General features: G+C 30.2%; 6 protein-coding genes across 6 annotated transcripts; 3 read left to right on the plus strand and 3 right to left on the minus strand.

The window, feature by feature from the left end:
* Positions 1-7,512: 7,512 nt before the first annotated feature.
* Positions 7,513-10,850, minus strand: LOC139995590 (uncharacterized). The gene is made up of 8 exons (XM_072019199.1): positions 10,602-10,850; positions 10,043-10,475; positions 9,804-9,944; positions 8,786-9,474; positions 8,113-8,491; positions 7,873-8,038; positions 7,689-7,797; positions 7,513-7,602 (listed from the first exon to the last, which is right to left on the minus strand). The coding sequence occupies exons 1-8, from the start codon at positions 10,696-10,698 to the stop codon at positions 7,526-7,528; spliced, it is 2,091 nt and encodes a 696-aa protein (XP_071875300.1). The 5' UTR covers positions 10,699-10,850; the 3' UTR covers positions 7,513-7,525.
* A 424-nt stretch (positions 10,851-11,274) lies between these two features.
* On the plus strand, positions 11,275-13,728 carry LOC139995603 (transmembrane protein 115). The gene is made up of 4 exons (XM_072019215.1): positions 11,275-11,814; positions 12,048-12,303; positions 12,385-12,561; positions 12,698-13,728. The coding sequence occupies exons 1-4, from the start codon at positions 11,364-11,366 to the stop codon at positions 12,900-12,902; spliced, it is 1,089 nt and encodes a 362-aa protein (XP_071875316.1). The 5' UTR covers positions 11,275-11,363; the 3' UTR covers positions 12,903-13,728.
* A 1,531-nt stretch (positions 13,729-15,259) lies between these two features.
* Positions 15,260-17,616, minus strand: Hakai (E3 ubiquitin-protein ligase Hakai). The gene is made up of 5 exons (XM_072019211.1): positions 17,415-17,616; positions 17,087-17,190; positions 16,649-16,960; positions 16,227-16,415; positions 15,260-16,148 (listed from the first exon to the last, which is right to left on the minus strand). Exons 2-5 carry the CDS (start codon positions 17,186-17,188, stop codon positions 15,465-15,467), a joined length of 1,287 nt encoding a protein of 428 aa, XP_071875312.1. The 5' UTR covers positions 17,189-17,190; positions 17,415-17,616; the 3' UTR covers positions 15,260-15,464.
* A 312-nt stretch (positions 17,617-17,928) lies between these two features.
* Positions 17,929-22,130, plus strand: Ctl1 (choline transporter-like protein 1). Its single transcript, XM_072019200.1, has 12 exons — positions 17,929-18,149; positions 18,290-18,435; positions 18,520-18,911; positions 18,986-19,075; positions 19,166-19,305; positions 19,384-19,570; positions 19,647-19,778; positions 19,847-19,991; positions 20,076-20,216; positions 20,294-20,453; positions 20,542-20,763; positions 20,840-22,130. The coding sequence occupies exons 1-12, from the start codon at positions 18,036-18,038 to the stop codon at positions 20,990-20,992; spliced, it is 2,022 nt and encodes a 673-aa protein (XP_071875301.1). The 5' UTR covers positions 17,929-18,035; the 3' UTR covers positions 20,993-22,130.
* Positions 22,131-22,799: 669 nt separating this feature from the next.
* On the minus strand, positions 22,800-24,332 carry LOC139995605 (ribosome biogenesis protein BRX1 homolog). The gene is made up of 4 exons (XM_072019218.1): positions 24,102-24,332; positions 23,708-23,984; positions 23,248-23,603; positions 22,800-23,156 (listed from the first exon to the last, which is right to left on the minus strand). The coding sequence occupies exons 1-4, from the start codon at positions 24,213-24,215 to the stop codon at positions 22,884-22,886; spliced, it is 1,020 nt and encodes a 339-aa protein (XP_071875319.1). The 5' UTR covers positions 24,216-24,332; the 3' UTR covers positions 22,800-22,883.
* Positions 24,333-24,712: 380 nt separating this feature from the next.
* On the plus strand, positions 24,713-26,983 carry LOC139995599 (prenylcysteine oxidase 1). The gene is made up of 7 exons (XM_072019210.1): positions 24,713-24,854; positions 25,133-25,339; positions 25,416-25,557; positions 25,651-25,954; positions 26,025-26,148; positions 26,210-26,559; positions 26,637-26,983. The coding sequence occupies exons 1-7, from the start codon at positions 24,755-24,757 to the stop codon at positions 26,889-26,891; spliced, it is 1,482 nt and encodes a 493-aa protein (XP_071875311.1). The 5' UTR covers positions 24,713-24,754; the 3' UTR covers positions 26,892-26,983.
* Positions 26,984-27,093: the final 110 nt, after the last annotated feature.

Below are 27,093 nucleotides of genomic sequence, written 5' to 3' on the forward strand. Positions count from 1 at the left end.
TGTCACGTTTCTCTATGAGCTAACGACAAATCCAAAATTTTTCGACTTAGAAACGAAATATTAAATGTGCCATTTTTTTTATCTCGAAGATTAGATATAAAAGACAATTAGAATATTATCTAGTACAAAAATTCAAAAAATTTGTGAATTTTCAAAGTATTACATATCGATTTTAATATTTAAGAGAAATTGATTTTATTATGGTATTATTAATAATATAAGTGGTAACTGATAATTAAATTAAACGTAATTCGCTTCGATAAGAGTTATTCAATTGACCAGTCAATTTTAAACTATTAAACGTATCAAAACACGATCACAAGGCACAATTATCGCAGTTCACTCTAGTCCAAGAACTTCCTTCGTTTCTTGTTGTTCGCCACAATTAGGTTGTTTTCCCCGGCGGAAATTTCGGGTGCTCGAGAGAAGGGCGAGAAAAACGTTGGATAGATGCCCGCGATCATTATCATTAACGCGGTCGACACGGGCGTAGAACTCGGCCCAACGAAGCATAGATAAAGCTACAAAATATTAATCTCTTGTCGGGGCGAATGTATTTTTCAAAATTTCAACGTGCCGTTCTATAATGCTCCAATAGTTAATGCGGGACCATTAGTCAAACGTCGGGGCTCGTGCACACGAAAAGAGAAATTTCGATTTTAAATCGCTACATTTATCATGCAAGCAGGCGCATATGACACCGTTCTGATTTTATTTTGTTTCTCTTTCTTCCCTCTCCCCTGTTCCATCTCTACGTTCCAAACCCTTTTTTTTCTCTCCTCCCCCTCGTGTTTCTCTTTCTCTATTTCGAGAACCGCTACAACGTATAGGCTACTGGTTGCGAGTTGTTCCCTGTTTTTCGAAAACCGATCCGCTAATAACTTGTAGCTATATTTTTTCCTTGGCTCGCGCTTCAAAACGCGAGACCCAAATTCAAAAACGGATTGCTGAAAAAGAATCGCACATTGATTGATATAGAAATTTTCAATCGAGCGATGAATATTTTGGTAACTGAAGCTATTGAACGACTATACTTAATTGGATCGATTATTTTCATTCTTGTATCATGTTATCGTAACATTTAAACTTTCTCGCTCTTAACTTGATAGACATATCAGTTTAATTATACATAGGTACCTATTAATAATATTACCATAAATATAGTAAACATTGAAATTAACAGGTTCAAGAGCTGTAGTACCCCAAACGATTTAATTTGTTGCTACCATTTGTGTCAAATAAATTAATTTGCTATTGAATATGTTAAGGAAAAAAATTTTTGTGGAATAATAAATTAACAAAAGATTTGATCTTTTTACGATATTTTCAGATAATTCAAGAAAAAGTGATCGGTCGCCACAAATTGACAATTAATGCGTACGAACGATTCCTGGGCCCCGTAAGCAGTAACATATATATTTTGCAAAAGCGTCACCTATACCTAATCAAAAACCCATACTTGTCTCATAAAGTACGCTTTCATTCATCCTTTCTCGTAAACATGCTATCAGAAAATAATAAAAACGCCAAGGGAAATCGGCCTGATTCCGCACCGGGAGCCATAACACACCGGGCCAGCTCGTAAATTTTGGACCGCCGTTTTACTCTCCTATTTATTTCTCCTTTCCGAGAAATCGATCAGAGTATAACGCAGGTATCAAAATCGAATCGGTCTTAAGCGAACCACGTCGCGTGAAATATAGCAGAAATTTTTATTAACGGCGGTATTACTTTTTGGGGGCCAAAGAAGTTACCTACGGGTTGATTTCAATCAAATCTTCGTTTTAATACCGTGCATATATTAATTATTGTTCGCCTCTCTCAACGTATAAATTTCTCCTTGGTTTATTAACAAAAATGATTAAACTTTCATAATAAAGAACAACTTACTTGCAAATGGATATGCAATATATTTTTATAAGATATATAATTAGATATTTAATATAGATATAAGACATCGGACTTCTTGAATTCGTAAAGGTCAATAACTAAATTAAATATAATTTATATCCACGTATCATAAACATGTTCATTAAATAGTTAATCTAAAAAAAAAAAAATTATTCACAATTATTTCAAACATTAAAAATGTATTTCATTTATTCAACTGAATACTCAGAAATATTCCAAAAGAACGATAAATCGATTATTTTAGTTTGTTAGGAGCTTCAACATGTTTATGTCTGCACGATATTAATTACTGAAGGTAATTCGGTAAATGTCTACCGCTTTGGAAATTAACCTTCGAATACATCGTCGACTAAATTTTCATTAAACGAAGATTAAGCGTTCTCATGTGAGAGAAACCCGCGAGACGCGCGCCTTTGATCGCTTCTTCGCCACAATTGCCTGTCAGTGCAAGCATACGCACGATATTCTAGCTGATCAATTAATTACGTACCTCTACCATATTAATAAAATTCCGAGCTATCAAAGTATAAAGTTATTCTCGTCTTTTCCAATCGATTTCAGAGAGCAACGAGCGAAAATGTTTTTCAAATAACGTTTTGGCACGCGCTGATGACTATAAAATGAATATGTTTTGTTAATATTTGCATACATCACGGTGTACCAACGCATAGGGCAATAAACAAATGCATAATGGTATGAATATTCATGATCGGTTAACGATGGACAATCATGAAACATACAAGAGCAGCACAACTATTCTACATTTTGCATATACATATAAAAAATATCTAAAAATTTACCATACTGCTTGAAAGTTAACCTTACAACTTTTTATATTATTAGCGGTTCATCTGTCAATTTCTTACAACTTGCTCTCATGCTCCAGCTATTTCACTATTTTACAAAACCTCATTACTGGAGTGTACATAAGAATATTATATATCGCAAACCTTCTAAACTTCTTTAAGCTATTCATAAATCATTCAAAATCACAAAAAATTAGAATCAAACCTTTGAGTTAACTTGAAATTATATTTTGACTTCTAGTCGAAAGAAGCAACTATGTTGCGATAAAACCAAGGGTAGATCCACTAGTTCACAGATCGTCGCAGGTACAACGCGACCATTGAAATATTCGAGGTACAAACGAGGGAAAAAAGGGGGTTGCTTCTCCCAGGAAGGTCTACGAATGGTAAACTGGGCGTAACCCCCGATATCATCTTACAAGTGTGCGCAGGAATCGGTGCCAGGGATCGAAAGGGAGAGAAAGAGAAACAGAGAGGAAGAAAGAGAACGGATAAAACGTTGCTGATTTATTTATCGAATCATAAATTACCGGGGTTACAATACGTGGCAGCATGCAAAAGCCCGCGTGTCTCTACGGTGTTCCTTTTCTCTCTGTTCCTCCCAAATGGTGGATCGAAAATGCGGTGAGGGACCGAGGGCGTAAACGTAACGCATGTTTGCATTGCGTGCCCGACCGGAAACACGATTTATACGATGCAAATTAAATGTGTACGCTACACACACGCGTCTGGCTAACATTCGTTCATAACAAAAATCCCCTGCCGAATCTATCGTTGTTATTCTTAACGTTTTCATTACTGTGTCTCGTGCTTCTGACTTGTTCCTTAACTACTTGTGCATATTATCTAATGTGACTCCAATTCTCATGAAAAGACTTTCATTTATTCTAAGAAAGTTTAAGAAAAATTGTAAACAAGAGGTGGTAACGACTTATGTAAAATTTGTATAGGTTTATTTACCTATTAGCACGTTCTTCTCCATTTTTATGTAGTTTAAAATCGGTTACGAATCTTGTGATAAGTACCTTCGATAGCTTACGTGTATTACTTCTACTTGAACATTTTATTCCAAATATTTTAATTGCAACATATACATACATAAAATCCTGTAGAAATATGTAACGAAATTTCTTGTCATTCCGTTTAATATTTTATAGATGTAACATGTGAATTTTATTCTAATTCACGTCTTTTGTTCAAACCACTGAATAGAATATGAAGATTGATAATTATGGCATTCGTTTGAATACAAAGTTTCAGCAATTGGCAGATGGATCTATGATGGTCTAGTATTTGTGAGCGATTATTATTATAGGAACTGAAACACTTACGTGGTTGGAAGTACGGTTTGGAACCCTTTCTAAATCAGAATATTGAATAAACTGTGATCCATTTGAAACGCGTGCGGGGGATTCTTCACGGTCGCGTCCACATGTCCACCAATTAGATACGCAGGATACAATCACTATTACCCTCCGTGGCCTGCAAGCAATTATTCATTTCTCATAGCAATAAAACGTCTTTTTATTATAATTTTTATTCGTTATCACCTTACAATGAACAAAAGGTTTCATTAAAGAATTTTCAAAATAAATATAATTTCGAATCAAAATTATTACACTTCCGTTGTATTATTATTAGATCGAAAATTTATGGTTGGTTAGACAGAGCAAAAGATTGTTTCTACCTACTTGCTTCGCGTTAAATAACCAATTTATAATACGTTACAAGTACAATTCATTTTAATATGATTCGAATGAATACCCTTACCAGTTACCTAGCCGTGTTGTGACAATGTTTAGGGAACATTTTGGGGTCTAACATTTGTGTACGCTCCCCTTTTTAGCCAGTTTTCATTGTACAACGAAAACGTATCGGCCATTGACAAATGGGAGATATTAATTTTAACGTACCAGAATTTCGCGTGACATCCACGTCATGGGATACTACCCTCGATTGTCGCGTTCATTCTCCCGTGCTCCTCTCAAAATTCGCTAGATACATCCAGATACCATAAATGTAAAATTTAAAATTTCTGGTTTGTAAAATTCATAAACTATCATAGATTTATTCTGGATTTTCTGCAATAAATGCAATTGAAATATGATCTAATTAAATAGCTTTATCTTTACTACATAACAATGATGTATCTAACATTTCAATACAATAAAAAAAATCTAGCGACAACTAAAATTTATAAATAAAAATACATTAGATACTCAATCATCTTCTATTTCTAAAAATTAATTCGTTCATTCATTTAGAGCAGTGTATTAAAAGATATTTATCGAATGTTTCAATAGTTCTATCGATGTTGGACGATTTCATCGTAATGGTTGTACTTGATCATACGTGTAGTATTCATTCTTATAATATAAAACATACCTACTACTTATCCCGGACACGGAGTTAAGGCTGTAAAATGACGCGAACGTATCAGACGGAAATACGTTCGAAAAGGTAGGGCGACATTGGGAATTGAAAAATAGTGCCTTGGGCCGCTGTCGTTCACAGTGATGGTTCCGTGACAGCCAATGTAACGCACGAATTAACGAAATAATTGATTTTCATACCGTTCGGAGTCAGCGGCGCGCGCAAAAGACTGAGCGAGCCGATCGCCGAACCGAGGAGATATTTTCTCGATTTCCTGACCACAGGTGCATCCACGTTACTGCATCGTGTATGAAAAAGCTTCAGCCTTAGGCGAATTTTCCTTTACAACGCGAAAATACTTGGCTCGTTTTTCATATAATTCTATACGATTTAACCTTTCCCGATTTAACATGAATACTACTATGATCTTTACCATTATACGCAAACAATGTTTTAACAATTTTGGAAAATATCTAAGATTTCTCGTTTCTTATTATCGTATACATTGTCTTATTACATTGCCTTATTACATTGTCATTATCTCCGTATATATTGCTGAAATTAATCATTTAGAATATATATCATTAATAAAAAGTTCATTTTTAATATTTAACAATTTCTGCTTGAACATCATATATTTAGAACATTAATAAATTCTCGATGAAATGAAACTAAAACTTAGAGAAGACTAAAATGTTTGTTAATACATCTATTAGTTTTCATAACTGTACATTAAGTAAAACTAAATATTTTAATAAATTGCATATGTGCTTATCGCGACAGACGAGGCGTGTTCCACTTTCTGGCTAATAATTCACCAAAGTCGAGTAAATCGGCGTGTCTCGTAACGTTAATAGGTAAAGCGAAAGAGATTATTCGTAGCCAGCTGGATAATATAAGCCGGCGAGCACGCTGCTATATGGATGGGGGAGTCGGTCGAAGGAAGGAAACGAAGGCGGAAAGAGAAAGAGAAGGAAAACGGGGAGAGAGAACAGATTTATATTTGAAATTAGATTAAGCTCCTGCGCTTGAAAGCTATATAAACGCCCCTCTAGCCAGCAGTGCCGCGTACGTTCCGTGTTCTGCAATCCACTAAGAGGAGAGACTCAATAAACCAACTACTCACTCTCTTTCTTCCTTCATCTTTTTCTCTTTCCCATTCTCTTTTTCCCTTTCTCTCTCGTATCTTTTTTTTCCTTCGTTCACTGCATTTTTACAGAATCCAACTCTGTTCCTTGCTTTCTTCCTACATATGTCTTTTTTATTTTTATCAATAAAACTACCCGTCAAATCGTCTTATTTCTCTTTCTTCCCAGTTTTGCGAAGTGTATGATCTTTCTTGTGTGTTTCTATTTTTCACGTAGAAGTAACCATTCTGTTTATCCTGCTTTATACTTTCGCTAATCCGTAGATACACTCGTATTATTCTTGAAATAGCTGCGTGGAACTTGAAATATTATTCGTGCTTTCTCTGACGCCTTTTGTTCTAGCGGAAGACATCGACTTTGCCAGTACTCTTACGATTAACTTTCTTTTCTTCTGCTTTTTCTTTCTGATCGCAATCTTTATATTCTTTATTTTATATTAACTTAAAGTCTTTTATTATTGTTACAAACTTACTGGTTATGACAAATTTCCTAATGTTTCTCAGGATCCTTGTATAACATAGCAATCCATTTTGACTTGTAATTTAGATAAATATTAGAGAAGTAAAATAATGTAAATCGTTTTGTAAATTATATTTATAATTATATTTATAAATAAATAAATATATATTTATTTATTTGTTTATTTATTTATTTATTATTTATTATATATTAGAGATCTAGGTTTCACATGTACCTAAAATATACGTGTATACATATAATTAATATATCCGTGTTTTAATCCGTGTACTTCTCAATACACGGGTATATGGGTATTGAAATATACGGACCGTAATATCTGTACATGCATCCGTGTACTGACTTTCACGGATACACGTGTATAGAAATTATATAATTTCACGTGTATTAATCCGTACACCATATTTCATTTCTAATTAGATATCAGAATGTTTAAATATGCAAATAAGTAAATAATTTGTGATAATCTACTAGCATTTTCATTATTGCATGAATTTTCTGGCGACATTCGTTTGAAGATATATTTAAAAATAACTATAATTTCGGAAATTTCGAAACGTTTCAAACTTGAATGGAACGAAAGTGACATTCTTTCATTAAACTATATATCCTGTTTTTTTATCTAAGTACACGTATACACGTGTATTTTCAATATACGTTCAAAATCAGGAAATATAATATATATATATACGTATATATGTTTATAGGAAAACACACTCTTTATAAATTATTAACTAAAAATTGTCATTTTTAAATTATCTATAGCTAAAGTTTTGAATCAATGAGGTTTATTAATTTTGTATAATAACTCTACATGGGAGTCTGTAATGTACCTGGACCCACACCATATCCGTATCCTTGAGGTCCGAAATTTCGAACGTAACATTCTAAATAACAACATAAAATCTATCATTTCGCTAACTAATAACTATAAAGAAGAATAAACAAGATTATAAAGATCAAAATAACTAACGTTTGCAATAAATTTCCCCACAATTCTCCTGATACGTTAACGGTTCCAAGGGTTTTCTGCAGCAATAGCAGCTGAAGCACGTATTATGGAATGGTATACCAGACACAATCTTGAACAGGCAACGTTCACGCGTTTCAATGTCATTAATAGAAAACTATTAATTGATCAAATAATTCAAAATTACCTGCATTTCAGCTTGATACACTTTTCGGCCACAGCGCTGACAATCAAGACCTCCGCCAAAACAATCACATGCAGTTTTCGGTCGGCAACATCCTAGGTCAATGGGTTCTGCTCTGTCGGTACTACAACACCTTCTGGTTCTTACTCGACATATTGGACTTTTTGGTCTTCATAGGTAAAGAAATGTCACTAGTAAGGCACCATAAAATAACATAAAGCGACAATATTGAAATGTTCTTACCGACAGCAGCATGTGCTACCTCCATTTCCACAACAATTTCCACTTTTTGGACCACAACAACAAATTACTTGAGGACACGATCGTGGTGGAGAACAAGGTGAGCACGGTCGACAAGGTGGTACCACACAAGATTTCGCAGGTAAACACGTTTGTCCAGGTTTTCCACAACCACCACGACATCCTCCTCCACAACATCCACCTCCACCACAACTTTGAGATTCTACAGTGCACGGTTGACGACATCTAAAAATCGGTTTCTTGCAAATTGGCCGTTCAAGCGATGATGAACAACAACAACGTTTCTCAATAACTGGTTGAACATTGGATAAACAGGTTGTACAGGACGTTACAGCTGTGCGACATTGTTCTGATGGGTCTCCTGAAACATTTCTGACTAGTTTTCTTTATAAATAAATTGTTTTTATGTACTATGGTAGATTCCCGATTATCAAGTCCCGTTTTAATCATTTTTATTAAAATGAAAATAATTGACATATTCCATTATCCACATTATCTAGAAATACCTTTTATAAATAATAGACAGTATAGATACATAATTATTTATCTTATGCTGTATGTGATAATTGGTATATATTTTCGGATTAACTAACTATTCAGTCCTATAAAAATGGTTAAGCGGGAGTCTACCATGCTTGGAACTCAGTATATTTACTTCTGCAAAGACAAGCAGTTTCAACTTTTGTTGTTCCACACGAAGGTCTAAGACGAGGTCCGCACGGTCCACCGCATCCTCCCCGCATTCGTTCGTTTTCATCGAGTGATGAGTTCGGGTCACTTTGATGAGCGTACGTCATCGTGTCTTCTTTCGATGATGCATCGTCTTTTTCGTTCATTATTCTGTACGTGCGCGACTCTGAACTGCCTTTGACGCAACGATCTTGCCCACGATTCTTCTCGATGTCATTGCATTTGCTTAGCGTATCTTCTTCACCGCACTCTGACGCGCTTTTTTCAAAATGCATTCTGCCACTATCTTCGGTATGATTTACGTTAATATTTTCGTATCCGCCGTCATTTTTACCAACCGAATCGTCCGCTTGCCAAATATCGTAAGTATTATTATATTCCTGTCTATTATCGTTATTGTAACGGAGCCTATGATGAACATCCTGCATTTTCGTGATACAATTCTGGTGGTTTTCGCGCATATTTCCGAAGACGACGTCATGGAACGAGACTCGTCGTCGGGAAGGCAGCGGACTGCGAGGCGGTGGTACCGGCGGATACGCAAATTTTCGTCTTGACGGAATAATGACGCTAATGTCACTAAATTCGTACACGGGGTCGTATTTGTTAATTTTATTATTCCGGTTGATAGTTGTCACTCGAGTTTTGTCTATGCTGGAAATATCTACGCTTAGAAAGCCTTATTTTGACAAATTATCACTGCACTGATGCTTTTGATAAAAATACAGAAATAAAAATAGGAATTTGAAATTAATGACGCAACGTGACAACTAGACTGTTAAGCAACCATTAAAGGATTTGAAATTACCGATATCTTACCAACGGATGCTATTTCCGGTGAAAAGTTGTAAATACAAATTCAACGTAAATGCTAGTTTAATATATCCAATTATTTTTGCACTTAGGGCTAAACATTTCTTCAGAAATAGCTTACAAAAATCTGGAAGAATAGTAATAAGGAAAATTCAGAAAATTTGATATACCTTAATTGAGCCTCTGTAATGTTGACTTCATTATTACTAAACAAAATCTTTGGCTCAGATTGATCTGTTTCTTGTTTCTGCGCCTCAAATTGACAATCTTTCGCGATATCGTTATTCTTCTGCGACTCCAGAGACAACGTACTGTTTTAATAAGAGCATCATTAACAAGGCATTTTTGGATGAAACTAGGTATGACCAGAAAAAGCGGAAATACGTATGTATCGAGAATAAATTTAAACCTGCGGAACTTAGAATGTTGACGATTGTACCACGTAGTAATTGCGTTAGGACTGGGTGAGGGGTCGCAAATTGTTGTCATTGAATTGACAACACCTAGATTTGCACACTCGTTTTTCAAGAAATGTTTTTTCTCCTTATCAAAGTAAACGTTTGTCTCCTCGACTTCGCTACCTCCACCGCGAAGTCTATGCTTGTCAGATTGATAATGTTGATTTCTATTTAGTGACGCGTTACCGATTGAATTTTCTGTGTCATAACACTGCCAATTTAATGATTCCTTTGCCGAAATTGTTAAGGTTGCAGGCGAGTGCTGTACTTTTTTGATTTCATGATTCACAGTTGACAAAGACAGGCGAACGTAACAATTCTTGCAAAATAATTCACCGAGATGCGTCACGACGTTACAACTATTCAATAATTTTCGACAATTACCTATGGAGCATTGAAAGTCAAATTTAAATAATCTTGGATTTATGATCGAATAATGAAAGAAAACATTACAAGAGGAAGTCTAATTGACTTAGACTAAATTCTTTAATAGAAATTTACGATACTAACGACAAGAGAAACAAAACGTATGCCAAACTTTTCCAAGAGCTAATTTCTCTTCTGCGAAGTAAACCTCGCGATTACAACGTGGACAAACTCCAGGCATTTATTAATCAACGTTATCTACTTCTTGTTAGTATTTGAAAACACATGTTGCAATGATCTTTACATATTACTACCCTCAATTATACTATACACAATTTACATATTAAAATCCTCTTCTATTAAAATTTCTTCGATTACCTGTACGATATACGTTCTAACATTTATGAACGTTTACAGAATAATCATTTAGAACACAATAAATTTCACACATAGTTATTTTTGAATTTTGTAATAATCAATTTTTGTTATATAAAAACAATCTATATAAATTTCCCAAAATATGTTAAAAAATGTCGAACATCAATTACAGATCGATGTAAAACAAAACACAAGCATAAATATTATAAAATAATATTAGAAACTGTTAATATACAAGATTATATACAATTATCTTTTACAAGTAATAATAATGTCAAATATATTTCATTTATTGTAATATATATCATTATTATTATAAAGAAATACACAATTACTCTTATTAACAATGTTTGAAATATATATTTGCCTTTTTACATTTACCAAATAGAGAAATTATAATTCATACATATTACATTGGTAAACGTGTGAAGGAGGAAGTCAATGTGTTTAATCCACATGCAACAAACGTCAGGTCATAGTGCAAGTGGCTCCGTGATTCAAAGAGGTTAAGAGAGCTGCCTAATAGAAATGGCAGCAATAAAGGGCCTGGGTAGAAATATCCCCTATCTGAGGCAACAATTTGCTGCCCTTTTAGGAAACACCAGTACTAGTGTTAAATTCATATGCATAGTCGTTCTGTTTTCCTATTGCCTTTCTTTCTCCACGGAAACGGTACGTGTATTGAGCGTGACACCAGGTTACCTACTGCCTCCAGTTTTTTGGATTTGGACTGCATTCACCTTCTGTTTCCTTGAGATACATTTCTGGGAAGTATGCGTGGATATTGTGACAGTAGGTCTTTGTGGCAAATTGATCGAACCATTATGGGGCGCGATGGAAATGATGACTTTCTTTGCTATTGTTAATTTTGGCGTCGCTGTATTATCTGCTTTATTTTATTTATTCCTTTATATGTGCACCAACGATCCGGATCTGCTATTTGATATACACATTCATGGACTAACTGGATATATCGCAGGTATGTTCTTTGTGAATAGCCTTTTGTTGTCATCGAACACATGTCATGTAATATGTGTATATATACACATATATATGTATAGATGTATAATATATTTTGTTATATTTTTTTTCGGTATAGTATTATAGTTTTAGATAATATTAAATACATGAAATATATAGAAATTAATTAAAGAAAATTACTTGCATTAACTTAAGACAAAATTAATTAATGTTATTTATCTTTGTTTATAGGTGTTGCAGTAGCTGTGAAACAAATAATGCCAGATCATATTTTAGTTAAAACACCAATTGGAAAGATTACGAATAGGAATATACCATTAATGGTATGGGTTATGGGAGTGATATTATGGCTTTTTGGATTATTAGAAGGCACTCATCCAACTATGTTTCTTAGTGGTTTATTAATATCATGGATATATCTTAGATTCTATCAAAAACATAACAATGGCACACGTGGTGATATGGCAGATAATTTCACATTTGCAAGGTAAATTTTATTTTAATGTTATTGAAAAACATGAAATTAGATAGAATATTCTTAATCTTATGCATATAAATTCAATTATAGTTTCTTTCCAAATGTCTTACAACCACCAATAGCAGTTGTAAGTAACACGGTACATGGCTTTCTTGTACGAGTTGGAATTTGTAGAAAAGTAGTTAGAAGATTTGACATGTCCAATGCCCCACCTGGTCTCATTATAAATCTTCCTGGTATCGATCCACATGATAGTGAAAGAAGAAGGTTTGACATTCTTTTGCGTTTATTAAAACATATGCATATAATAAATAAAAAAGAAGAGCAGTTAGTTCAGGAATAATCTTAAAGTTAATTTTGAAACAATAATATTTGTAGGTTCATAACTGATAATAATTTTCAGGCAAATAGCATTAAAAGCCTTGAGTGAAAGATTGAGCAAGGATCATGCAAAACCATGGCAACAAGAAAGAGCTAAGAAACATTCTCCAGTACCTCCTGCAGTTTCAATCCCAATTCCTGATACTGCTACACCCAAGCCACTTGCGTCTCCTCTCATTCCTCAAGTTAGTGTTAACATACATAATCATACTTCTTCTAATACGTGATCACATCAAATAGACTGATTTCAAATACATGTATAAATATTTTAAGAACCTTCTAAAGAAAATATTAATAATATGCAACAATATTGATAATATGGCAATGTTTCATGAAATAGTAATTTTTAGTAATATGCATATGTAAGCAAAGCGCGATTATAAAAAAGAGAAGAATAGCAAAGAAAGTACTTTCAGATCTTTATTTGTAATTATACAACTACATCGAAAAAGCATTTATTTCTTAATATCTATTGGTAAATTCAGAGAACAATATGTAATATTCAAGCTGTGCCTTGGCGTTTATAACTTTTAATTAATTTGTGTATCCAACCTTAAATCTGTTTTTAAACATATAAACGCCGAGTTGATTTGTTCTTTAATATTACCACATACAAAATGGCATTTTATACGGTAAATAAATTTATATATATTAACCATAATGCCATATTGCAGATTGTACATTATATAGTCTTTAGAAGATTCTTAACAAGAAATATAGGAAAGCCGATCTTTCCAGTTTGTGATGATATTTTCCAAGAAAATCACGTTCTTTGTTACTAAGAAACTCTATATAAACTCTATTTATGTAACTGAGTATTGTCGGTAAAAGATAAATAATTAAAATTTTTTTAACAAACATGTTGAAGGTCCTGAAATACTGTATAAGTGCAGCAATGTTCCGTCGTTAATATTATTCAGTAATAGCTGGAAGGTAAAGATACATTACTAATAACAATGAATGAAAATAGACTGGTTTCCAGTGTAATGTAAAATAATTTTATTAGGGACAGATTTAAATTTGGAAAAGGTTATTACTTTACCAACAAGGTTTTAGAAAATATTTTATACAATCAGGATTACAATTAAATATTCTGTATAGTGTAAAATGTTAATGTACAATACATATACATGTTGAAATGAGATGACGATTATAAAACACAAACATTTTCAGCTTATTTTAAAGTCATACTTTAACAAAAATTGTAGGACGAAATGCTAACTTTTTACATCATGAAAAATGATTCTTTTACAAGAAGAGATGAGTATCAAATGCATTATTTCTGTAAATTTTAAGGCAATTATTTTAGGACACAGAGAACAAGTTTAGCTTCAACAAATTATTTTCATATTACTTTAAGCAATAATTATATTTATATCTGTACCTAAATACCTAATATAGGTATATTAAAGATTTTATCTAAATTATAAAATACATGTATATTTTGATTAATACGCATGTATTGCTTGTATACACATAAATTTATATTATTTATGTTCATTGTGTATTTTATTAATTTATTGTACTAATCTTGTCCTATATAGCTCAAACATAGTTAACATAATTCTTACTGCTTATTAGGTACAGGTATTTAAAATGTAATCATTTAGTTACATTGTAACACACACATTATTTTCATTTTATATTCGATTTATATTTTCACATGTAACATTCTTTCTTTACTTAAAACAATGCAACAATCAACTATTGTGCCACAAACACATGTTGAAATTTTTTTCGCCATATATTGATATTTTTAAACAATTGTTAAATATTGATTATTATAGTTTAAAAGTAATTGTTTAAAAATATATATGTATGAAAAGGTGAATGGAAAGTAGTTCGTATAAATGTGGATAATATTTGATATATCAATAGGTTGTAAATACAAGGAGTGATGTAATGTGAAGGGATCAAGACACTATAATGATGCAGTAATTATACATAGATAGATACATTAATACATGTGTGACAGAGTAAGATTAAAAACTATTTTCATGTATGATTCAAAACTATCCCTTAAGAATGTATGTTATTCATATTTTGGCCTTCCACTTAAAGATTACTGATAAAAAAATTTTTAAGTACTTTTATTATAAGATTTTTAGTCAATTAATATTTATTATAAATATTACTAGAGTTAAAGAGCGAAAGGCCAGAATGGGGTGTATGAACAAATGAATATTTGTTAATTTCATTAAATACATTATAAGAGTCTAATATAATAATTACACATTATATATATGTACATGTTATATATAATGAGTTTTGTACATATGTTAAAATCGTTACAGTCTGTACAATATTAAATTTTACTAAAAAAATACATATTTCCTATTTTCCTATACTGCTTGTAGGATAAAATTATAACAATTAACACTAGATATTCAATACATAATAGAAATACTTATTTGAAATATTAATATCTTATTATTTAATTTACATTACTCCTAATTTATTAATTGTATATAAGTGATAAGTATAAAATGTTTTCATATTACATAAAAAAAGTATCTCATTCTTTGTTACAAATCCTCTTTCTCAAACTATAAGTTTAGAAGTGGGAAATAAATAAATATATCTATAGGATGAAAAGAACTTTATTGCTATTATAATATATAATCTTTGTCACTGAATGTTGCAATTATAGTTCTTGAAAAGTATAAAATATTCCGAATATTTTCTAATGGTGGCAGCACATTTTCAATATTTAGAACTACTTTTAATTGTCATAATAATTTTATCACAATTTATATCATACAATTCTTTACAACAGACATGTACTTTCTTTACCTATAAAATTGTTGTTGATGCTGTGACCATTGTGTTTGTGGTGGTGGAGCTTGTTGTTGTGGAGGTGGTGGACCATATGATGGATCTTGTATATACCCTGTTGGAGATGGCCTTATTGAAGTTGGTGTAGAAGATACATATTGCTGTTGTTGTTGTGGTGGTGGTGGCACATAAGATACTTGAGCAGGATGCTGTGGTTGCGGATAATATTGTGTTTGAGAAACAGGTGGTGGCACATTATATCCTCCATAATTAACTTGTGGAGGTGGAGGAGGATAATAATGATGACTTTGCTGCGTGTGTATGTCATGTGTTGTCATAGCTGTATCTTGAATAGGTACAGTTATAAGATTTGTTCTTAAAGGAGCATTATTTGGCGGTGGAGGTGCAGGATTTTGAGAATAATTCTGCATTGATATTAATGTCTGTGGTCTATGTTGTTGTCTATGCTCCACTGGAGTTTGATTGACCATTGAATTCACTCTAGGATCGTTTCCCATTATGGGTTGAACCATATGTGATTGCACTGATTTTATGCGGGTATTCTGCATAGCAACTGACGAAACTTTTGTTAATTGAGATTCTATCTCTGATTTAGAATGCACATATTGAGGAGGATCAACTTGCATTCCTTGAACTTGCTGTGGTGGAGCTGATATATGTCGATGATTTATATGAGCCTATGTACAAATTGATACATCTATATGACCAAAATAAATTAATAAAAATTGGAAAATTGAAAAATAAAGAGAAATTACCTGCAAATCTCTTTGACTAAGGTATGTTCTTCTACAACCTGCATTTCCATATCTAGTTCCTCCATGTGTACACATAAACACAGTACCCAAGCCAGTTTGTTCCACTCTAGAAACCTTTTCCATACAACGAGGACAAACTTTATCTTCCCTTTTGGCACAAGATAAACAAAATACATGTTTGCAAGGTATCTGAAACAAAAATATAAGCATAAAGATTTATGAATATTAAATTAAGAAATATTACTATGACACTTAAGTAAGTTGATTTTATAATGGTTTAGTCTATTCTAAAGATATACTATGCTTATTTTTTAAGCTTTTATGACTTAGATATTAACTATTAAAAATTTATTAGGTTTGATTTATATGTATATAAATATATATTTGTTTTAATATCTTTTCCTCATAAAAGAAACTCTCACCATGCGTCCATAAATAAGAATTGGTTTCAAACACTTGTCACAACAATGTATCATAGGATTTAACACTTTTTCTCCAATGAGATTTACTCTATGATCCCATCTTAAACGTAGCATTGGTTCAGGCGGTCCTCTATTGATAGTTGTAAAAGTTGGAGCTTCCAATTGTGATATATCAGCTTCCAAGTCAAACTGTTGCTCCAAAGGAAGCTGCTGTGTTGGTGGTGCTTCATGTTCTTCTAATTCTGTTCCAACAACTTCTGTTGGAGCTTCTTCTACTTGTTGAGGAGTATCTTCTTCATCACTTTCAATGACCTATTTGAAATATATATACAATAAAATAATAACATCAGCTAAGTAGGATAGACATTTAAAAAATAGAGATAAACTAAAGAAATAAATTAATCGAAAATTTAAAGCTAAAAGAACATTCAGATTTACCTTTACTTGTTTCTTAGACCTTCCTCTAGCTCTCCCTCGTGTTCTACCACGTGCTCTACCACGAGTTCTGCCTCTCATTCTTTTACCACCATCTTCCTCCATCACTATAATTATAAAAATTTAAAAACCTAATCATCTACTATGCAATCATTAATTTTTAGAAACATAAGATCAAGGAAATAGTATATTTAGTTATTATCTCAAAAATTAAACAAACAAATAATCAGTAACAAAAGTATGGTTTGATTTGATTGATTCGACGTTCTATATATTTTACTGTAAGGTATATTTTAATTTCAAAATTGTATGTCGGTAAGGTGGTACTTACCTAATTATGTAGGTTATATTTCTAATTCTAGGTAATAGATTATAATATCAATTATCATATTTATTGATAAATGCTTTAATTTACTGAGAATAAAATGCTTACATCTAATAATTAAAAAGCTGAATTTTTTTATTATTGGACTATGTAACGTCTCGCACTGAATCTAGTTAGTCCACATACATATATGTATGAATGAAGAAATAAGCTGTTGCTACAATCTCCATTGTAGTAATCTATGTGACGTAGTATTTTGTTGTTACCTTGGAGACGACAATCTACTTCACACAAAATGCAAAGTCGTATATTGAAACAAAGTACCCTGCATCTTTATGTTTATCATTGCATTTTGGCTAATGTTAGTCAATATAAACTTGATTAATTTAATAATTTTGCTCTTTTTTTGAAATTATTCTAAATAATGTAAAATTATGTAAAAAACATGATTAAATAAAATTGTTACTTTACATTTTAATGTGTTCATAACTGAAGGCAACTTCAAGGTAATTCAATGGAGGGAGTAGTTCTGAAATCGAAGACAACACAAGTGTTTTTAACATAGTATTTAAGTACCTTATTTTGTAATTTGTAACAATTTATTTGTAACAATAAGTTTTATAAAAGATGTCTTGCTGTTCAGGAGATGAGGATGATGAACAACGGCCTGAGCCGACACGTGTGCGAGGATGCACAGATATTTTCTGGCTTTGTTGCTTTATAGTATTTTGGTTTCTTATGGTATGTAAATGTATTTATTATTAAATTTTATCTTAAAAAGTATATGGAGCTAAAAATGCTATTAAACATCTTTTAAATAACAATATGTATAATTTTTGTATACAAATGTACTATTTGTTAATGGTGATATTATATTACAGATCTTAATAGCAGCTTTTGCTCTTGTTTATGGTAACCCTTTACGACTTATTAATGGATATGATAGCTTTGGAAACACTTGTGGTATGAAAAATAACCCAAAATTTGGTAGTATGGAATTATCTGGACAAGATACTAGTGATAAACCGTTAGTATTAATATAAAAATTATCATTTTTACAAACAAAATATAGGCAAAAGAATATAAAGTCTCATGAAATTGATTATTTTAGATTCCTATTCTTTTTGGATATATATAATGTTACACAATCCTTAAAAATTTGTGTAAAGAAGTGTCCAGATCGAACTATGACAACAATGAATGATATATGTAAATTTTATGAAGAAACAGGATCTCAACTTTGTCATGACAAACCAGGAAATGATCTAAGTGCTTGTAGTAATGGAAATAGAAAAAATAAAACTGGTTCTTGTCCTGGATTACCAGTGTATAATAGTATACCAATTCTTAATCGTTGTATTCCTAAAGCTATTAAAGATGTGGGAGAAACTAAAATTGCAAATTTATATGGCCTTATTAATTCTTGGGATATTATTGAACAAATTTTAGGAGATTTGTATAAAACATGGAGAGAGATTTTGTCTTTATCCTTCTTAGCTTTTGGTATGAAATTTATTATATTCATTGTTAATTCTATATGTTCTATAAAAATAATTAAATGAAATGTTTCATTTCAGTTTTATCTCTCTTTATGATTGCCATATTTCATTTATTAGCAAGTATTGTAACATGGATTGTAATGATTCTTGTCAGTGTAACTACTATAGGTAAATTATTGAAATACAAACAAGTGTTAAAAAATATGACTATTTAAACTGTTATTCAATAAAATATAATTCATATATTTGATTGTATAGCTGGAAGTGTATTATTATGGTGGACATATATAGAAATTAAAAGAACTTTGGATAAAACTAATCCAAATCAGCTTTTAGAAGAATCTGTTAGAAATGAAAGAGCGTTTCTAGCCTTTTCTATTATTGCAACAATAATAACTGTAAGTAACTATCATTAACTATTACTTTTTTGATTGATTAAAACATTTGTTTCTCTTATAAATTTTCATATATTTTAGGTCATTTTATTATTACTTTTAACCATATTAAGTAAACGTATTGGATTTATGACAGCATTATTCAAAGAAAGTGCTAAATGTTTAGCAGAATTACCAGGTTTATTTTTTCAACCCTTATTAACATTTACTGCTCTGATATTATTTTTTACATTTTGGGTAACTGTAATTCTTTGCCTTGCAACAGCCAGTAAGTATTTTAATTTGTCTGTGTTGCATAATCTCAAAATAGAAGTAATATTTATATAACAATGCAAAAATTATAGATTATCCTGGAACAAAATCTGTACAGATGTATAAAAATCATATATTTGATCCTCTAAATTTTAGTCTAATTAGAGAAAAAAGTGCATATGTTGAAGAAAGGAAATTTGACTTTTCCCTTGACTCATTTAAAAGTAAGTCTGTACTAACATATGTAATTTTTTTTAATTTAGCACTTGTTATTACCATTGAAGTGTTTTAGCTTTCACACTTGTGGAATATGTAGACCCAACTTGGGTAAAATATATGTGGTGGGTGTATATCATAGGATTAATATGGACGTCTGAATTCATTATTTCTTGCCAAGATATGGTGATATCAGGAGCTGTAGCTCACTGGTATTTTAGGTAATATTATAAGAAAAATCATCTTGTGCATATAAATAAAGTAGAATATACATATTTATATAATATATATATTTATTATTTCAGAGGCAAAGACGCTAGTGCATCCCCAGTATGCTCTGCTATGGGAAATTTAGTTAGTTATCACTTAGGTTCTGTGGCTTGTGGTTCATTTTTAATAACACTTTTTAAGTTACCTCGTTTGATCTTGACATATCTTTATGCTAAGTATGTTTTACTAATAAACATAGATGAGTCTATAAGATGTATAAAATATAAAAATTTGTAATATAAATATTCCACAGGTTTGAGAAAAGCAAAGAAACATCTCCATGTGCACAGTGTGGTTTAAAATGCTGCATATGTTGTTTTTATTGCTTAGAAAAATTTATTCGATATATGAATCATAATGCATATACTGTAGTTGCCATTGAAGGGACACATTTTTGCAATGCAGCCAAAATCGTATGTTATAATTTATTTTCATCTGCTAGAAATTTATGAAAGTAATGCTATAGAAAATACAATAATTTACATTCTTCTACTTTTGTAGGCATTTACAGCTCTTGTTAGTAATGCTTTACAAATTGCAGTAATTAATGGAATAGGAGATTTTATTCTATTTTTGGGCAAATGTTTTGTCACTGCTGCAACGGGGAGTGTTGGATTGCTATTTATGAAACAGGATCCCAGATTACATTTTTATGCAGCACCAATTTTCGTTATCTGTGTTTTTGCATTTTTTATTGCTCATTGTATTATTTCTCTTTATGAGGTATATTATAAAGACTGTTTATATGAATAGATTACATGAATCATATACATATTTATCATTTCATGTTTTATTACAGACTGTAATAGATACACTTTTTCTTTGTATCTGTGAGGACAAGAATTTAAATGGAGAGAATGGAAAGTGGCGTCAGTCAGCATTAGCTCAAATTGGATCTAATACTAGTTCAAATGGACAACAATCACATGAATTAGTACCAATGAACACATAAGTATTATGCTAAAGCACAAATTTCCTTCCCAATATTCCTACACTTTTATAGATGCTTTTATGCAACATTATATCATCCATAAAATTAAGATCATCATATACATACATATATACTATTATACATACATTATATAATATTATATAATAATAGTGTAATAGCAATTATATAATATATATATGTATGTACATATGATTATGAATATGTACCTTACATCGAAGTTATAAGCTATATTTAGATAACAGCTTAAACTTATCAATTAACAAATCTTTTTATACATCTAAAACTACTGCCATATATGTACAAAATATCTTTGATTTGTAACAGGATTTCTAATCAGTTTCTAATCAGTTTAGCATATCCTTAAAAAATGCATAAAAATAATATTGTTAATTAGTATTTCTAAAAGCTATTACACAAAAACTACGAGAAATATGTATTTTGATTATAAAAAAAAATGTTATATATTTTTAAAACATTGAATTATTATGATATACTTTTAAAATCTGTTTTATAAAGATATTAAATTAACAGAAGGTCAACCGTTTATATTTTATGTACGATTTTGTAAAATTTATTAGTAAAACTATTGTTTTCTATTTTTATAGTACTTAATATATGTGGAGAATACAGATTTTAATCATGCATTTTTTAAAGTCCTTAGATACATATATTTTCATAAAAACAACAAAAATAATTGGTTTTTACTATCTTGGAGAGAATATGTGTTTTCTTTTCCTTTTAGAATTGTTATCAGTATTTATAAATGTAACATAAATATATAATTTTCTATATAATGAAAATAATGAATGACATAACTGAAGACGTGAAAAATGATATGAAAGATCTACAAGTGCTATTATTCACTAAAATCGAAAGAACTAAGTATGTATACTACGGAATCGTGATGTCGAGACTGAATTATTTTGGATTTGTAAAATCTAAATTGAACTACCCCAATGTTATTGCAACCTCAATTTCTATACTTATGTGATTCCGTAATACATTTGTGTTGGTTCTAAGGTCTTTAATATCTTATCTTCTAGTTTTGAAATACATTATTATCATGTGGTATATGCAAATAAGTAGATAAAATATTTTTTTATGTTTTATTTTAGGTGTTTTTTTAATATTAAGTGAAGAAAGAAAAGTATAATGTGTAACTATAATAACCATCTCGCTATTTTTAAATTTTGAATCTATACCTGAATTTTCATACCTGAATGATTGTTATTGTTTAAATAATTCTTAATTAACATCATAAGTCAATTTAAATTTGAGCTTAGAGTTTATACATGAAAACATTCAAGCATCTGCATTAATATGCAATGTATAAAGTGTCCTATAAAGTGTGCTTTAATGTAACTAAATCAAGTACAAATATGTGCCAGCGCAATTTATAATGCGATAAGAATCTATGAATAACTTTATGTAGTATTATCAAATGACATATACTACGATAATCAACAATGGAATCAAATATTTGTTTTCCGTATATATCTTTGTTTATGAATTATATTAAGTGCAATAATGTAATTTTTTTCTTCAATGATGTCTAATTATACAAAGTAATTATACATGTTTATTCAATCGTGTTTAACATTATGCATTTTATACAAATCAGTTTTAAATAAATCACGTTGCTATGTAGTTCTATAAAAATGTATGCGTAGTATATAAATTATATAAAATTTAAACAAGATATGTATAAAGTTCATATACGTGTATTTTATGTATTTTAGATTGCTAATTCTTCTAGGCTTGTCTTTATAAAGTATGTATATTACACTGTATGAAGAATAAAAATATATTGTTTATGAAATAGTTAAAAAAAATTTTATTAACGTAATATTATTACAATATAATACAAACTTTTGAGTGCAATATTACAGTATTAATTCCTTTTTTTCTTTTTAGAATTAGTCTGTTTTATCTTCTTTCCTAATGGCATTTTAATTTTTTTTTTCTTTCCACTATCATTAGCCCGTACTTCTTTTGTTTCTTTCTGTTGTAATTCTATTGCTTTCTCTAATGGATCACCTTTAAATATTTCATCCATGGGATTCAATGAATATGATTCCTTTGGTTTACTGCTCTCTTGTGCCACTTTCTGTTCTACCTTATTTATGTATTTACCAGCAATATTCTTCTTCAAAGACTGTCGAAACTATAATATATAAAATGTTATAATTATTAAATTTAGTACTTTTAATCTTGTCATACATTAAATTTATTACAAAAATTTGATTGATTTATACCTTAGCAGGGGATATATAAGAAGGATTATCCCAAAGTACTTCTCCACTAAAGCTATTAGCAAATATTTTTATTGGATTTAATACAAATCTTGGACCTATTTCAGCTAAACCTCCATCTTCTGTTAAAATTTGGAAATTTCGAAACCATATTCTACTGTCTAATATAGTGAATGTATATATATGGTCAAAAAATGGTTGACTCTTAGGATGATGATTGGGAACACCAAAGATTTGAACAAACAATTCTTTCAACAAACCATAATGTGGTTTTGTGTTAAAATTCTCATCAAATGATAACAATGGTCTAGAACCTCTTAAACAATTTCCAGTCATTTTTAATTCTGCCATAGTATAAACTACAACATAGAAGTCATTAATCTATTTGTGACATTAAGATTATTTATAATATGATATAATTTATAGAATTTAACATTCTATAATTAAGCATTATAATACGTACTATTTTCAACAAGAAATTTTGCACATGGTCCTACCGAAATGTTAGAAAACCATAAATATAAATCCCTTTTTCTTCTGCCTTCAAATAATATTGATTTATTGCAATTTTTCATTTCACATATTTCATTAATCACTTGTAAGTTTTTAGTACGTTCTATTTTAGATTCAGGGCGATGGTGAGGCATAAGAGTTTTTAAATCATCCATGAGATGACGATGTCTATAGCTGATTCCCCTCGTAGCAAATACTAATACTCTTTGCTTATTAATCCATTTTATCTATAGCATAAAATGAAAATGTATAACAAATTTATTACCAATTGAAATATGTTTTATATATATTTATATCTCTACTTGCTAGAAGTTGAATAAAACAGAAGAAGAATATTTTTAAACCTTTTTTGGTGGTGGTTCATCGGATATTCTTTTTGCTGGTAAAACTTCGGGTTGTGGTATATTTTCTTTATTAAGATTATCGATTCGTTTACGTTTTAATTCCTTTTTCGCCATTATTAATTCGAAGGACTCACATAAATAAATATAACAATGTTTCCAATAATAAGGTTAACTGTACAGGAATATATTACACGTGCTTTCTATCATGGAGGCAATAAAACTACACAGACTACATATAGATATTCTGTTCAACATAAACAAAATTTGATTATTGCGGCTGCAACTATTGGCTGCTGACTAGTGAAATTCAAATGCCACTATATGTATGTTTTTAACGTAGATACATAGTTTATCGTATTTAAAATACAATGCCTGGATTTATGTAAAATAATTTAATTAATTTTGTGATTTGTATTATGTTTTATTAGATATCAATCACATTGTAAGATATAATAAATCATATTTATATGTAGTTTAATAGTATAAGCTCTATAATTTTATAAACTATATAAGTATTAAATTAGAAAGTATACTAGTCATTAATAAAAAATAATGTAACATAATGTTAACAGTTAATATATATGTATGTATAATGTATATATATAATGTATATATATATGTAGATAATTATGTTTCTATGAGAACAGTACGACATGAACATAATAATCTACATCATGGATTGGCGTATAATTTTGTTAAGTATACTGATTTTTAAAAGAGGAATTTGTTATGAAAAGTGTAAGCCAAATATAGGTGAGTAAAAGAATATACTAATGATATAAAATAATTTTATGTAATATTTTTACGTTTAAAACATAAGAAAATTGAGACAAAGCAAATATATTACAACTGATTTCAAGCAATGAAGCATATTATTTTCACGTTTAATAAGATATCACCTATAGATTGTTCCCACTTATACTGTATAAATCTTTCTTATATTGGATTTTATATTGGATCAATACTACCTAATGACAAAATACGCAATCATTTAGTTGCTAACCCAATAATTAAAAACTTTGTTTTTTTAGCAATTATTGGAGGTGGTATTGGTGGCGCAGCAAGTTCTCATTTTCTTACAGAACTATTTAATAATAATCTTAATATCGATTTATACGAAGCAAAAATTATCGGTGGGCGTTTGGCCACTATAAAAGTTGACGGTAATGAATTCGAAGCTGGAGGTTCAGTCATACATCCTCGAAATAAATATATGCGAGATTTTGTTGAATTACTCGGTACTTTGTTTTCTTATTTTTACATTTTTACAGATATAGTTTCATAAATATTTAAAATGTACGTCTGTTGATTTAGGTTTAGAACACAGACCATCTAATGATAAAAGAACAAGTATTTGGAATGGCAATGAAATTATATTTGAAGAAAGTAATTGGGAGATATTATCATTTATTAAATTAATTTACAGATATGGTGTTCAGCCATTCAGTCTCAACAGGTACCCCATATGTATTCTTGAAAAAGTATATCAAACATCTCATCACATATATTTGATATTACAGTAATAGTTGACTTTATTAATTTTAAACAGATATGTAACTTCCATAATAAATAACTTTGAAAAAATATACCATCTACAGGATGATGGAGAAGTTTTCACAAATATCAGTAGTCTTTTGTTATCTATAAATCCCGGATTTCCAAAGTTTTTAGAAAAATCTATTAAAAGTGAAATTTTGAATCTGGGTTATTCAGAAAAATTAATTGATGAACTTGTAAAGACAACATTAGTAGTAAATTATGGGCAAGACACAAATGTTCATAGTTTTGTTGGCTTTGTATCTTTAGCTGAAGCAGGTTTTAATTTGTGGTCCGTAAAAGGGGGAAATAAAAAGGTTGTTTTTTTTGTTAATTTTGTAGAAAAGATATTTCATTTTATAGTCAATCATTGTATTAATATTTTAGGTACCTGAACATTTAATATACAGAAATAAACATGTAAATGTTGTGCCTTCACATGTGATTAAAATTATTAACATACTAAACAATGGTACTCAAAATTTATATGAAGTGCATTATCATAATCAAGGTATGATGTAAAAATAATAAATGATATCTTTATAATGATTAAGGAATGATTTCTATTTCAGACAGTACAAATATAATGAAAGCAACATATGATATTGTAATACTGGCAATTCCACTTATCCATGATCAAGAATTTCCTATAACTTTTGAAGGGTTTCCAAACAATGACTTTTTCAGTCCTGTGAAGTACCATGAAACTATAGCTACATTTGTGAAAGCAGATTTAAAACCACACTATTTTGGCTTAGAGGCAGAATTAGATAATATTTTAAGCTGTGATCCTAACAGAACGATAGTTAGTTCTTTGGGAAGGTTAAATTCTGTAGAAGGTTCAATGAAGAATAGTAATGTTTGGAAAATATTTAGCAATAAACCTTTAAAGTCAAATATTGTAAATGAAATGTTTTCAAATGTAAGACTACTTTATAATATTTATATAAACTGTGATATATATGACATGCAACATAAAATTAATTTATTATGTTTAAGGTTCAAGAAATAAAACAGATTGCTTGGAAGGCATATCCCGAATACTCAACAAAAATTCATGAAGCAAAATTTAAATTGCATAATGCACTCTATCATGTTAATGCTATTGAATGGATAGCTAGTGCAATGGAAATGAGCGCAATAGGCGGGAAAAATGTTGCATTATTAGCACATAGAGATTTTTTTAGAAAGTTTTGTTTTGAAAAAATTGTACAGACAAGTTCACTTAAAAAAAAATTATCCACTGAATTGTAATATAAGATTAGTACAAAACAGTTAATATTAGTTTTAATTTAAAAAATTGTAAAATATATATAATTTTTGTAATAAAGCTATCATTGAAATTACTGTAATATTATTTTTTATTACAAACATGAACAGTTTTTAGCTTATAATTTCACACAGTATATAATTTCAATTATGTTATGCTTATTTCATATTATTCGCGTTAATTTAT

The sequence above is a fragment of the Bombus fervidus genome, chromosome 16 (genome assembly GCF_041682495.2).
Source record: "Bombus fervidus isolate BK054 chromosome 16, iyBomFerv1, whole genome shotgun sequence".
In the NCBI taxonomy this organism is placed as follows: domain Eukaryota; kingdom Metazoa; phylum Arthropoda; class Insecta; order Hymenoptera; family Apidae; genus Bombus; species Bombus fervidus.

Coding starts and splice junctions, on each gene's coding strand:
- LOC139995590 (XM_072019199.1), bottom strand. CDS start 10,698: ATGCCTGGAGTTTGTCCACGTTGTAATCGCGAGGTTTACTTCGCAGAA. Junction 10,476..10,601: donor TACGTTTTGTTTCTCTTGTC/GTTAGTATCGTA, acceptor AATGCTCCATAG/GTAATTGTCGAAAATTATTG. Junction 7,603..7,688: donor TGGGGAAATTTATTGCAAAC/GTTAGTTATTTT, acceptor GTTGTTATTTAG/AATGTTACGTTCGAAATTTC.
- LOC139995603 (XM_072019215.1), top strand. CDS start 11,364: ATGGCAGCAATAAAGGGCCTGGGTAGAAATATCCCCTATCTGAGGCAA. Junction 11,815..12,047: donor ACTAACTGGATATATCGCAG/GTATGTTCTTTG, acceptor CTTTGTTTATAG/GTGTTGCAGTAGCTGTGAAA. Junction 12,304..12,384: donor GATAATTTCACATTTGCAAG/GTAAATTTTATT, acceptor ATTCAATTATAG/TTTCTTTCCAAATGTCTTAC.
- Hakai (XM_072019211.1), bottom strand. CDS start 17,188: ATGGAGGAAGATGGTGGTAAAAGAATGAGAGGCAGAACTCGTGGTAGA. Junction 16,961..17,086: donor GGTCTAAGAAACAAGTAAAG/GTAAATCTGAAT, acceptor TATTTCAAATAG/GTCATTGAAAGTGATGAAGA. Junction 16,149..16,226: donor TTAGTCAAAGAGATTTGCAG/GTAATTTCTCTT, acceptor ATTTGTACATAG/GCTCATATAAATCATCGACA.
- Ctl1 (XM_072019200.1), top strand. CDS start 18,036: ATGTCTTGCTGTTCAGGAGATGAGGATGATGAACAACGGCCTGAGCCG. Junction 19,571..19,646: donor TCTTTGCCTTGCAACAGCCA/GTAAGTATTTTA, acceptor CAAAAATTATAG/ATTATCCTGGAACAAAATCT. Junction 20,764..20,839: donor GTATTATTTCTCTTTATGAG/GTATATTATAAA, acceptor GTTTTATTACAG/ACTGTAATAGATACACTTTT.
- LOC139995605 (XM_072019218.1), bottom strand. CDS start 24,215: ATGGCGAAAAAGGAATTAAAACGTAAACGAATCGATAATCTTAATAAA. Junction 23,985..24,101: donor ATGAACCACCACCAAAAAAG/GTTTAAAAATAT, acceptor TTTATGCTATAG/ATAAAATGGATTAATAAGCA. Junction 23,157..23,247: donor CTTATATATCCCCTGCTAAG/GTATAAATCAAT, acceptor TATATATTATAG/TTTCGACAGTCTTTGAAGAA.
- LOC139995599 (XM_072019210.1), top strand. CDS start 24,755: ATGAACATAATAATCTACATCATGGATTGGCGTATAATTTTGTTAAGT. Junction 24,855..25,132: donor AAAGTGTAAGCCAAATATAG/GTGAGTAAAAGA, acceptor TTGTTTTTTTAG/CAATTATTGGAGGTGGTATT. Junction 26,560..26,636: donor TAAATGAAATGTTTTCAAAT/GTAAGACTACTT, acceptor ATTATGTTTAAG/GTTCAAGAAATAAAACAGAT.